Raw genomic sequence first — 12,805 nt, 5'->3', positions numbered from 1 at the left:
CCTGACTCCGAGTATTTGGAACACCCTGGTTCTGGCTGTTGCAGCCACTTGGGAAGTGAACTAGTGGATGCCTTTCAAATAAAAATTACATTTAAAAAAAAATTTAGATAACAGCAATAAATACATGTACCTAATAGGTATCCCTGCAAAGGTGTCTGTACAGTGTTGGGGAGGTGGAAAGAAATAGATGATCCAGAATACAAAGGGGAAAATACAACCGTTCAGAAGACAAGAGGGGTCGAGGCCCCAGCTGCCTTAGCATCATGAATGTTTTTGTTACCCTCTAGCCTGGGTGAGGATGCTTGCCAGCATCGCAGGCCTTGCCATGCGCTCAAGCTTTCAAACAAACAAACACACACACACATACCTGAGCTGTTCTGATGAAGGCCTTGTTTCTCTGCCTCTCAGCCAGAGGAGGCCTAAGCATGCGTTGCCGGCTTCATCCCTGGTATTTACTCCAGTGGCCCCACAGGCCGAATTTCATCAGATGGGTGTATTGACAGTGATTTAGCAATCAGATGTCCTGGAGTAGGGGCAGGAGAGGACACGGACAATTACGTCAGATTCCTAGTCCAGTGGCAGGCAGGATCCTGGCTTCTGCATCTTGCTGATCAGGATGGGGCTGGCTGCGGAATCCTGTGTTTGTGTAGTTTCATTTGCACAGGCAGAGAGCGTTTCAGGATGACCTCCTCCTCCTGACCTGGCTGGAACTCAGGAGCTGTGTGACAGGGGAGGGTGTGGACGGCCACAGGATGTGCCTGGGGCTGGAGCACTGGGGCAGGCTCTTCTGTGTGCACCAGGACTCCCCTGGGAGTAAGTACCTGGGCTGCTTGTTGGCACACTGCTCTAATGGGTGGCTGTGAAGACACCACAAGGAAACAGGCGCTTAAATGACTGTAAGCCACCAACACAGTGGAGAAATGGGATTAAACAGTACGGTTTTTGGTTGCAAAACATTTCTGAAATCCATGCACATTTTATTTATAACATACATTTTCCATGAACTTGTTCAACACTGCTTACGTTATTGGAGACCATTGTACAGATTCAGGTCACTTTATATCTGTTTTATTAAATGCTGACAATAGGAGAGACCCACGTAGATTAGGAGGCTGTTAGTGCTTAGGAAACAGGCTCAGATTCAAGTATATTCACAGTTTGGAGGCTGCTAAATGATGACCCAGAATCTAAGCCCAGGTTTCCAGATTCCCCATCCAGTCATCTGTTACATGACTGTCATCAGAGTGTGTACTTCAAGGCATGGCAGATAATGCAATAGGGAATGGAAAACAAAAACTTAGCCCAACGAGCAAGTTTTGCTGCGAAGTCCTACTCTGTGAAAAGGTCCTACTTGAAAAGACAGATTTACAGAGAGGAGAGACAGTTGGCTGGCTGCTCTGCTTATGATCCAGCTTTTTGCTAATGTGTCTGGGAAAGCAGAGGAAGATGGCCGAAGTGTTTGGGTCTCTGCCTCCTGTGCGGAAGATCCGGGTGAAGCTGCTGGCTTCTGCACCGACTATTGCAGCCGTCTGGTTAGTGAATCAGTAGACAGAATCTGCATCTTTTTCTCTCCCCCTCCTTTCTCTGTTATAAATACAAAAACACCAAAATCTACTGGAAATGCAAACTTGCTGTATTTCCACTGCCACTAGAATTACATGAAAAAAAAAAAAAAAGAATGGAAAGATGGGAGATGCTGGACTGAACCAAAGAAATATTTAGAAAAATTTAAAATATATAAAGGAGCATTTCTTCGCTGCAAACCTCACAGGCTTGAAGTAATGAACTCAGTGGCTTTTATTTTTATTTATTTTTTGGGGGGGGGAGTCAAGGGCTAGAGGAAAGTGAGTGAGACCATTGTTTTCACATTCTTTTTCCTTTTCCACATTCTGTTTTCCTTCCTGTGTCTGGGGGAAGGGAAAGATAAGGGAAGAAACCACACTCGGCTTCCCAACCGCCTCCATACCCTGGAATGGGGGGTGGCCACCGAGGTCATCCCAGGGTCCTCAGTGTGGGGTATTCAGCACCTGTTTTTCTTTTCCTAAAAGGTTTATTTATTTTTATTGGAAAGTCAGATTTACAGAGAGAAGGAGATACAGAGAAAAGGATCTTTCATTTGCTGGTTCACTCCCCAAATGGCTGCAACAGCCGGAGCTGAGCTGTTCCAAAGTCAGGAGCCAGGAGCTTCTTCTGCATCTCCCATGTAGGCGCAGGGTCCCAAGGCTTTGGTCCTCGACTGCTTTCCCAGGCCACAAGTAGTGAGCTGTATGGGAAGTGGAGCTGCCAGAATTAGAATCGACACTTATATGGAATCCCAGCACATGCAAGGCAAGGACTTTAGCCCTAGGTTACTGCACTGGGCCCCAAGCACCTGTTTTTAAGGGATAACTCACTTTTTAAAAAACAGACAGCTTTGATAAAATTTTCTCAATATCATTAACTATCCTGTTCAAATTCAGTTGTTGTATTTTTTTTTTCCCTACCAATGATTTGTTTCAGGGAGCTGTGCAATTTTAGGATCCACCCAGTCAGACTACAAAATTGTCTGTTGCTTGTAAATCTTAAGAGACCAACTGAAGAGAGGGTCATCTCACCTGTGTAGGCACTTATCTGCTGAGTGTCTTTTACTGATGGGACTTACAAGGACTAATAAGAGGTAGAGAGGTTTCACCTAATGGCTTGACAGCCTGCATCCATCCCATAGTAGAATATCTGGGTTTGACTACCGACTCTCTGCCCTCCTGCCAATGCAGACTCTGGGAGGTAGCAGTGAGAGCTGAGATTGGTACATTTCTGCCAGTCACGTGGGAGGCCTGGCTTGGACTCCTACCTGTGGCCTGGCCTAGTCTTGGCCATTATAGGCATTTGGGGGATCGAACTCCCGGATGGAAGCTTTCTCTGTCTCTGTCTTTCTGCCCTTTGACTAAATAACATTTATCCAATTTGTAATGCCTAACAAGAAAACCTAAGATTTTAGGCTGTGTAAATTTAAAGGGACATGAAACCCAAGACTGAGAGGTGGAGCCAGGAACATGGCTAAAAGTGCTTGCCACCATAGAGTTGTGTAGGCTCCATATTCAGTTTTAATCCTTCAAGCAGCCAAGACCAAAGGAGAATTCTGGTCAGATGCGCAATTCACAGTGTCTGCAAGATTAAAATGATAATCATTCCTGGTCCTAAGGTAAGGTAAGAATTTCTTTTCTTTTTAAAAAAAGAGTTATTTTTATCTGAGAGGCCAACTTACAGAGAGAGAAGGAGAAGCAAAGAGAAAGATCTTCCAACTGTTGAGCTGATCTAAAACCAGCAACCAGAAACTTCTTTCAGGTCTCCTACATGGGTGCAGGGGCCCAAGGATTTGAGCCATCCTCTGCTGCTTTTCCAGGCCATAGGGAGGGAGTCAGATGGGCAGTGGAGTAGCTGGGACTAGAAGTGGCACCAGTATGGGATGCCAGCACTGCAGGTAGAGAATTAAGTTTGCCAAGCTACTGCACTGGCCCCTAGGAAAGGTAAAATGTTTCTTACAGGAATATTCTCACAGAAATAATTATTGTGAGGCATTCTGGTAATAAACATTGCCATGTTCTGGGGACGTCTTGAAGCTATAAGTGACTGTATTCAGACATAGTCTGTGAGTAGGGGATTTGCATTTCCTGTTGAGCATGTCCAAATAAGCATTGTTATCACTGGGGTTCACTGGTAGTGCTTACCCCTACAGATGCTCTGGTATGCCTGGCAAAGTCCCAGTCTCGTCTCTTAGGTCCTGTCTGGCTAACCTCCCTTTTCATCCTCAAATGTGTTCCAGTGTGACCAGTGAAGTCTGCGGGCAACCCACAGGTGCAAACCAAGGAGGACTCCCCGGCTCTTAAGGGAGGGACTCCTCCCATGCCTGCTGAGTCTTTTCAGTTGGATCTCCCCACTGCTCTGCCCTGGAATCCTCAGTGCCAAGTAAACACTTTTGCTTATGTTACTATGTTCCACAGGGATCATTTGTGTGCAAGCCAGCAAACCAGACAGGCATTCACATCTGTTAGAACAAGTTGCAGAGGCTGTGCCTGAGACTTCCAGCAGACTACTAATCAGTGGAGTGTTTCTACAAAAGACCCTCTCTTTTCTGTCTGGGGTATAGCTCTCGTCTGGCTTGAGGGAGACCACCCAAAGGTAGTTGTTTCAGGAAATGAACCGTGCTAACACATTAACCCTTGGAGGGTTGTACTAGTTGCTTTTTCCTTCAACCCACTCATCTGATCATCTTGATTTCATACTTCCCTCTGAGGAGTCACTGTGTTTGCAAGTTGTCAGTTGGTGTGATTCTGGTGAAGCAGACCTCACTGAGGCCGCAGCAGGTGACCTGGGTCTGCAGCAAACACTACATCACATTCTCTGGCCTTAGTAATCCATCCAAGGTGGATTTAAAAATATTGTATTTACTTGCAAGAGTTAGAGAGAGGGAGATCTCCCACCTACTGGTTCACCTCTCAACTGGCCACAATGGCCAGGGCTGGGGCAGGCTGAAGTCAGGAGCTAGAACTCCATCCAGGTCTTCGATGTGGTTGCAGGGATCCATACTCTCAGGCCATCAGCTGCTTTCCTGGGTGCATTAGCAGGAAGCTGGGACTTGAACTGGTGCTCACATGGACCATCAGGCTCTTCGGTGGTGCCTTAACCCTCAGACATTTTTGCACTGTTGACATGGCCATTTTGCAATGACATCATGCCTGAAGCAGAAGGGAATGATCAGAAAGAAGGCTGGTGATGCCCTGTGCATCCACACGTAGCTGAGTCTCTTGGACTTTCAGGCTGTATGGTGCAAGTGAGGTTGGATTTTCTATCACTTGTTTTCATAAGGCTTTCACTGCTACAAAGATACAAAGCCTTAAATCCCATAGCTTCTAATCTGTTTCAATGAGCATGGTCTGGAAACACTTCAAAGCAGGGTGTACTGTTTAACGCAGGCACAAACTTCCTGTTAAGACAGGCACAAACTTCCTGTAACATACCCATAGAACATGATTTTTGGAATGTGATCTTTCTGAGAAACCCACCTGCAGTTGGAAGTTGCAAAACGGATCTCTACCTAACAAAACGAGTACACATTTTCAATGGATTGTCATCACACTAAGTCAATGTTGGATTGGAACAGATTTTTTTTTAAAAAAAGATTTATTTATTTACTTGAAAGATAGAGTTATAAAGAGAGAGGGAGAGATAAAGAGAGATGTTTCATCTGCCACTTCATGCCCCAGAGGCTGTCATGGCTAGCGCTGGGCCAGGTTGACATAGAAGGTGGGAACTTCATTCTGGTCTCTGAATGGATGACATGGATGGCAGGGGCCCAGACACTTGGGTCATCTTTTGCTGCCTTTCCTAGGCCATTAGCAGGTCCTGGACCAGAAGTGGAGCAGCTGAGATACAACCTGGCGCTTATATGAGATGTTGGCATTGCAGGTGGCCCCTACTCATCACATGACTTCTAGGAACTAGGAAACCTGTAGTTAGGATTCCAAGTCTTCTGTCTCCGCAGCTCTCGGGATAACGGGACCACGCCCCCTCGAGGAGGCAGAATGTTCCTAACAGCAGCTACAAGCAGCGGATTCCAAAGTCGCCCCCTTTGTTGGCTTGCCAGTGAGGTATTACCCCTGCTAGAGTTCATTAGCTCTTGCCAGCGCTTCTAGGAGTTGGTATAAGCTCTCCAACATCTGTGAATTTAAGACTTCAGGAGTTTCTTAAAATACACGTTTGCAGGCGATGCTGACACTGAGCAGGATCGGAGTGGTGGTGGTGCTGGTAGTGTGGTTAGTGGGGTACCCAGCCTTTGTTATTTGACTGGTGAACAGCCAGACTGTGGGAAACACTGGGTTTAGTGTCCCGGCTTGAGGTAGCCGTTTCTAATTTTTTTCTTGTCCCCCACTTCGTCCCGCCTCCATTTTCCAGGATTTCTTTCAAAGCCCTTGATTACTTCCAAACAGGTTCGCTGTTTTATTTGCCAATAATAAGCACTGTTCCCTGAGCATTTTTGCCTTTACCATTCAACCTCCCTTTCACACCTGGGACACGAGCTCCGTGAAGGAGTGGAGACCGCGCACAGACGCCCGGTGTCTACAGAGCCATGAAGCCCACGAGGTCGTTACTATTATCCTTCAGTAAGAGAAGCAGCGACGCTGCTCCAGCTAACAGAATCAGTGTTTGGGAATGGAACCGGGAAGCCGGCTCAGCGCGCCCCCTGAGCAGGGTACTGCAGAGCACCAGACCCTGAGGAAAGCAGTCGTCACCCAAGGCCCGCTCTCGCGTGTCGGGGCCGTTCACGTCACCATCACTGGCAGGACAAGCGATCACGCAGGGAGAAAAAGCTCGCACTCAGTCACAACATGGAGGGAGATCACGTGGCTCAACATTCTCAGGGGTGTGGCCGAAGCGCTTGCAGATGACTAGCTTCGGACTGGACCACGTGGTCTGAAGAGGCGTGACTGTGGGCGTGGCTCCAAGGCCGGCTGAGCTATCCGGGTCCTGGCTCTTCGCGGGCCACGCCCCCTAGTGTTCCAGGACTCGCGCGCGGCGTCGGGGGTGGAACCCTCCTCGTGACCTTTCACCCCAGCATGGCTGCGCCCGTGGGACCAGTGAAGTTCTGGCGACCGGGTAAGACCCCTGGGGGACGGACGCTGGGCAGAAGCGGCGGCCTGCCTTCGGTCTTGGCGTTGCGGCCGGCGCCGTGGGAACCGGCGGACCTGCCCGCAGGCCGGACAGGTCTGGGCAGTAGCGGGTCTGTGCCTCTGTGCAGGTGGACTCTGCGCCCCCGAGGGACTCGGCGGTCAGCCTGCCCCTCCGGCAGAGGCTCGCGGAGTGACCTTGTTCGAGGCTCAGCGTCCTCAAGCTTGGTTTTCCTTCTTACTGCTTACCTCGTGGGAATGGAAGTCCCAGATTGCCCTCGCATCCCTTGGTGCAGCCCTGGGGCTCCGCGGGAAGCTGACACGGTGCTGCTGAACACGCAGGGGCACAGGCTATGGAGTCTGACTGCCCGGGTTCAGATTTTGGTCTCTGTTTTAGAGTAAATAAGGTGACCTTCGGTTAAGTCTGCAAATCCCCAGCCATGACCTGCTCACCTGTTAAATGGGCAGCGTAGTGACGGCTGTCCTGGTGGTCACAACACATCGTCTGATTTAAAGCCCCTTCTCTCCAAAAAAGAAAAAAGGCAATTTTTTAGGATAACTCTCATCTACCGGAACGTGAACGCCTTTCTTCCTACTGGCTGCTATCCCATACGGGTCGTAGCCACACACTGCTTTACTTGTGTTGGCATTCATTTAGGAATCAGTGCTTGTTAGGCCAGATGGTGTGAGATGCATCGCTTCTTCCTCTTCCATTAGTTTCTTGTAAAAGACGGAAGTCTGACAGTTACTAGTTTGTCATTTTATTATTATTTTTAAATTATTTGCATCCCTGCAGACTCTGCAGCAAAAACGAAATGAGGCAGAAAAATACAAGGGAGGGCTTTCAGGGGTGTTTTAGGGTGGTCCCCTGTTATGTAAATGATGTGGGAAATAAACCTAAATGAAAGATGAGCTTGATGAGTTTTCAGTTTGTAGCCCATCTCTTCATGGTGATTTCAAAGCATCAGTTGATTCTTCGTCCTGAGGGACACCCACTTCCCCAACAAGAGCAACTGCTTCCTTAATTTTTTTTTTCTCTTTAAAGATTGATTAATGATTTGAGAGACAGAGGTCTTCCATCCGTGGTTCTCTCCCTAAATGGCTGCGGTGGTCATGTCTGGGCCTTCGTCCAGGAACTTCATCCAGGTTTACCACTTGAGCTGTCACCTGCTGTTTTGCCATATGCATCAGTAGGACTGGACATGGCATAGCCGAGTCCTGATCCAGTAATCTGGGATGGAATGCCAGCATGGCAAGCCACAGCTTAACTCACTGTCCTGTCGTCCCGGCCCCTGACCTGAGTTTTATTTGCTGCCAAAACCAAGATCCCAAGAAGTTATGAATGACCTTTTGTTTTATTTGTTCAAGCTTTTAGTAACAGGTCAGAGTTAAGCATAATAAAGGTCGGAATGAATTTTGAAAAAATCAAAGAAAGGGAGATGAATGAGAGCGAGAGGGATCTTCTTCTACCCATTGGTTGACCCTCCACACGGCTGAAGCTGAGAGCCTGGAACTCTGTCCAGGTCTCATAGGGTCCCAAGTAGCACAACGAGATGGAAGAACAGGCTCAGAGCCTGGCTGACAAAACAGCAGCTGCGTTTCAGTAAGGAAAAATGACTCCCACTCCATTCTCTGCTGTTCCTCCTGCAGGGGTGATGATCTCGCCTCCCTTAAGTCTGCCGTGGTATGGTGCCAGCACCCCATATGGGAGGCCCTCCCACGATGCCACTGATGGGCCCTCCTCCCCCTGGGATGATGCCAGTGGGACCTGCTCCTGGAATGAAGCCACTGATGGGAGGCCATATGTCAGTGGTGCCGGGGCCACCAATGATGAGACCTCCTGCCCGTCCCATGATGGTGCCCACTTGCCCAGGAATGGCTCAGCCAGGCAGGGAGAGTGGGGAGGCCTCCTCCTAGTAGTTCTGTGTCACATGTTCTGCTTCCCCAGGAGATTGTGGTGCTGTGACTGGGTGTTTCTAACAGCGTGACAAAGTAGTTTTGGGGGGCAGAAATGGGGTTTTTAAAAGTATACTTTTCATTTATATTGTGAAATGTGAAAATAAAATCGTCAGTTCTTTCAGTTGCAAAAGAAAAAAAATCCACATGGCTCTTGGCAGGGTCACTTGCCATGGAGTATGCTTCCAGTGGTGGCGGGAGAGGGGGATCCTTGGGTGACAGCCGACTTGCCTTAGAGAATTTGCCCTTCCTAGGTGGAGTACAGCTCTGGTTGTACAGGCACTCGGAGCCGCATTTACTGAGATGGACTGGGCTGCAGCTTAGGGACGGACAGGGTAGTGTAGAACAAGGGCCCTGAGTGGGCTAAATCCTGACGTGGCAGGAGGTAGGACACCTTGGAGGAGCAGCGTTTCAATAGTCCACTGTGTGAAGTTTTGGAAGATGTTTTAGCAAGGGAGAGAATTCAGGACTGTCACGGAGCAAAGGAGAGCATGATGTTGTTTGCAGGCGTGTTTTCTTCCGTCTCAATGACAAAGAGGAGGTGACAACAGTAAGGGGGAAGAGGAAGAGAAGCACCCCGCTCGGAGCACAGGCTTTGTGCCAGGCTCTGTGCCAGCTCTCGTCTAGCTGAAAGGAAGGTCAGCATTTTGGCAGCAGCCACACAGCATGGCCCACTTACCTGAGTTTTGGCAGTCTTGGGTGTCTGAAACACAACCATGTTCCTGGAAGTACTTGAAGACGGTCAGAGATCTAAAGTGATATTCAACCCAAACATTTTACGTTGTGGTAGATTATATTCAGGTGTGTCTTCAGGCGAGGAGGTTTATAGCTTTTATCAGATGTTGGAAGAGATCTGGGACTTGTAAAAAAATATATGTATGTAAACATAGGGAACTGAACTAATTAGTCTTATCAGAAAGCCCCATACATTTCACACAGTATCACAAATTTTGAGCTCAGAAGGCCTGAATTCAAAGAAGGATTTTTTTAAAAGTGATTTTATTTTGAATGTCAAAGAGAGAGAGAGAAAGAGATCTTCTATCTGCTGATTCACTCCCCAAGTGGCTAAAATGACAGGGTTGAGCCAGGCCAAAGCCAGGAGCAAGAAGCTTCTTCTTCTTTTTTTTTTTTATTGGAAAGGTGGATATACAGAGAGGAGAGACAGAGAGGAAGACCTTCTGTCTGATGGTTTACTCCCCAAGCAGCCGCAACGGTTGGAACTGAGCCAATCTGAAGCCAGGAGCCTCCTTCGGGTCTCCCATGTGGGTACAGGGTCCCAAAGTCTTGGGCCGTCCTTGACTGCATTCCCAGGCCACAGGCAGGGTGCTGGATGGGAAGCGGGGCCGCTGGGATTAGAACCGGCACCCATATGGGATCCTGGGTATTCAAGGTGGGGATCTTAACCGCTACACTATCACGCCGGGCCCCAGAAGCTTCTTTGAGGTCCCCCATGTAGGTTGCAGGGGCTCAAGGACTTGGGGGACATCTTCCTCTGTTTTCCCAGACCATTGCTAGGGAGCTGGATCAGCTGGATCAAGAACTTGTGCCCACATAGGATACTAGTGGCACAGGTGCAGCTTTACCTGCTGTGGCAGAATGCCTGTCCCCCCACCCCCTCAATGTTTTTGATGATTATTCTTATATAGCGTGTGCTTCCCAGGGTGCATACTCCAGTGCTGAACAGCTACACTGCTTAGAAATACCTGCCTTCTGTTGAACTGAATGCTGTGTCATTTTTGTAAGCTCCTGGTTCTAATCTTGGGTGACACAAACAAATCAGTGTGAAAAAGTTATGGAATCCGATTGTGAGAATTGAACCGCATGTTCCCCCTGAGCTTTGTTCTCTTTGAGATTGAAAGTCTGTGTGGCATTTTCCTTCTGGGCCACGGCTTGCCTCTATCACGGTGAGCATCACTTGGTCATTACTCTAGGCAGGAAGCTGTGGGCAGCCACTGTCTAATCTGCCCTTCCCATGCATCCTCTCTAACTCTTGATTTAGGTGGAGGCTATCAAGAATTGCATCCCACTCCACTAGCTGTGGCTGATTGAATGGGTGTGGGTTGTCCAGTCTCTGTTGTTTGTTGTCATGTGTTGGGTGCTCTTTGCGCAGCGCTTGGCACGCAGCTGATTTCTGTTTATCCCCACGATGAGTGCCTGTCAGCAGCCTTTCTTCCAGGCCCCGTGGAAAAGCCAGCCCAAAGGCCTGGAAGAAACTTGTTGAAAGGAGAAAACGGGGCATCATTTGGGACTCCAGTTCCTGTTATTCCTGAGCCTTGGTGTGTGAAAACATGCTTGGTCCTTGGCCTTGGCTGAGTGCCATTGAGATGCTTTCACTTCTGTTAGGAGTATGCTGGTAGTCTGGCCACGGAAGCTAGAACCAGAAGCACTGTGCCCTGTTGTGCTTCCCTCTGGGCTGCCCGATGGCAGCTGGGGCTGCTGTCTCCTGGGCCTTAAGGCTTTGTGTTTCTCCAGGTGTAACCCCTTCTAAGAGCTTAGAAGTACTGCTTCTCTTCTGTATCTTTGTCTTGGAAGGTTTGTAACCCTTGCACATCAGAATCTGAACAAACCACTTGTGCTGCAGGTACAGAGGGGCCGGGCGTTAGCATCTCTGAAGAGAGACCGAGTCTTGCTGAGAATTCTGGGACCACCATTGTTTACAACCCCTATGCTGCCCTTTCAATAGAGCAGCAGAGGCAGAAGCTGCCCGTGTTCAAGGTACGTTCAGCGTGCGTGTCTGTCCGTGGGCCTCCGTGTCTGTCTGTGGGCCTCCGTGTCTGTGGTAGCTTTAGGTTTGGCTTGGAAGGGAGTCGTGTCCTCTTACCTGGGATGGGTTTGCACACACAGCTCAGAGAATAGGGTGGAATAGGAGGGAATCCCTCCTCCTGTTGAAGTATATACTTGTTAACTTTACAAGTCTTAAGATATTTTTTTCAGTTATATCTTAGACATTGGAGGATTAGGATTGACATTCTTTTTTCCCCTCTATTACTTTCAATTATAGATAGTTTCAAGCATGAAAGTGGTGAAAACAGCATTGTGAACTTTCATATATCTGGTTGCAACAACTTGCTACTGTATGGCTGACTTTTACTATCTTTTAAAAAGACATTTTCTTTAAAAAAGGTGAACTGGGAATATTTCAGTTGAAGAAGGCTTTTGCATTTTCCTTGTCCACCCATTCCAAGTGTCAGTCCACCGTCAGTATACTCATCTACTGAACTTGCTATCTATAAAAATTTAAAGAACCAGATATTTCTCCTTATCTCACTCAGAACAAAAGAACAGCACAAAGTCAAAACCAACAAAAAGAAACCGTCGAGGCGACAGTCGTCACAGCAGCTATGCTAGAATTTCCCTTGGCTGCTTGTAGAATGCAGATTCTTGGGCCCTCGCCCTGCAGCGTAGAATCCTGTAGGTACAGATGGGAATTTTTTTATTATTATTATTATTTTTGGGAAGATTTATTTATTTATTTTAAAGTCAGAGTTCTAGAGAAGAGAGAGATCTTCCATCCACTGGTTCATTTACCAAATGGCCCACAACAGCCAGGGCTGGGTGAGGCTGAGTCAGGAGTTTGGAGCTTCTTCCAGATCTCCCATTTGAGTGCAGAAGGCCAAGCACTTGGGCCGTTGTCCACTGCTTTACCAGATACATCAGCAGGGAGCTGGAAGGGCAGTGGAGCAGCCGAGTCTAGAACTAGTGCTCATATGGGGTGCCGATGCATCGGGCAGCAGCTTTTACCTGCTATTGCAGCACACTGACCCCTATTCTATTTCTTTTTTTAAAAAAAGATTATTTATTTGCAAAAGAGACTTATACAGAGGGAAAGGCAGAAAGAGAGCTTCATCTGCTAATTCACTCCCCGCAGGGCTGCGAAAGCCAGGTTTTGCTAGACTGAAAGCAGGAGCTGGGTGCTGGGGCTTTTTCTGCGTGTCCTATGTGGGTGGCAGAGACTCAGGTGTTTGGGCCATCTTCCACTGCTTTTCCCAGGCCACTCGCAGTGACAGTGGATTGGAAGTAGAGCAGCCGGGACACAAACGAGTGCCTGTATGCGATGCCAGTGTTCTGGGCAGCAGCTTTACTCACGAGGCCACAACGCTGGCCTGGGAATCTTTATTTTTAACAGATACCCTGTAAGGTTTTCTCCACTAAGGCCTGAGAACTGGTATCTAGATCCCAAACACTACCAAACCCAAAGGCTCAGA

At 48.2% G+C, this 12,805-nt stretch overlaps 1 protein-coding gene across 3 annotated transcripts in view; it reads left to right on the top strand.

Moving 5' to 3' along the window:
• The first annotated feature begins 6,514 nt into the window (after positions 1-6,514).
• Positions 6,515-12,805, top strand: part of DHX35 (DEAH-box helicase 35) — a 57,000-nt gene continuing 50,709 nt past the window's right edge. For 2 of the 3 annotated variants that reach the window (XM_040981471.1, XM_040981470.1), the window contains exons 1-2: positions 6,515-6,633; positions 11,182-11,315. In XM_040981471.1, coding sequence (XP_040837405.1) covers positions 6,594-6,633; positions 11,182-11,315 — 174 coding nt within the window. In that variant the 5' untranslated portion in view covers positions 6,515-6,593. The remainder of the gene's footprint in view (positions 6,634-11,181; positions 11,316-12,805) is intronic. The other variant, XM_040981472.1, reaches the window with a different exon arrangement.

This window comes from Ochotona curzoniae, unplaced genomic scaffold (genome assembly GCF_017591425.1).
Source record: "Ochotona curzoniae isolate NIBS_2020 unplaced genomic scaffold, NIBS_Ocur_1.0 contig_3520, whole genome shotgun sequence".
In the NCBI taxonomy this organism is placed as follows: Eukaryota; Metazoa; Chordata; class Mammalia; order Lagomorpha; family Ochotonidae; genus Ochotona; species Ochotona curzoniae.
This window is presented reverse-complemented; position numbering and strand designations above follow the sequence as displayed.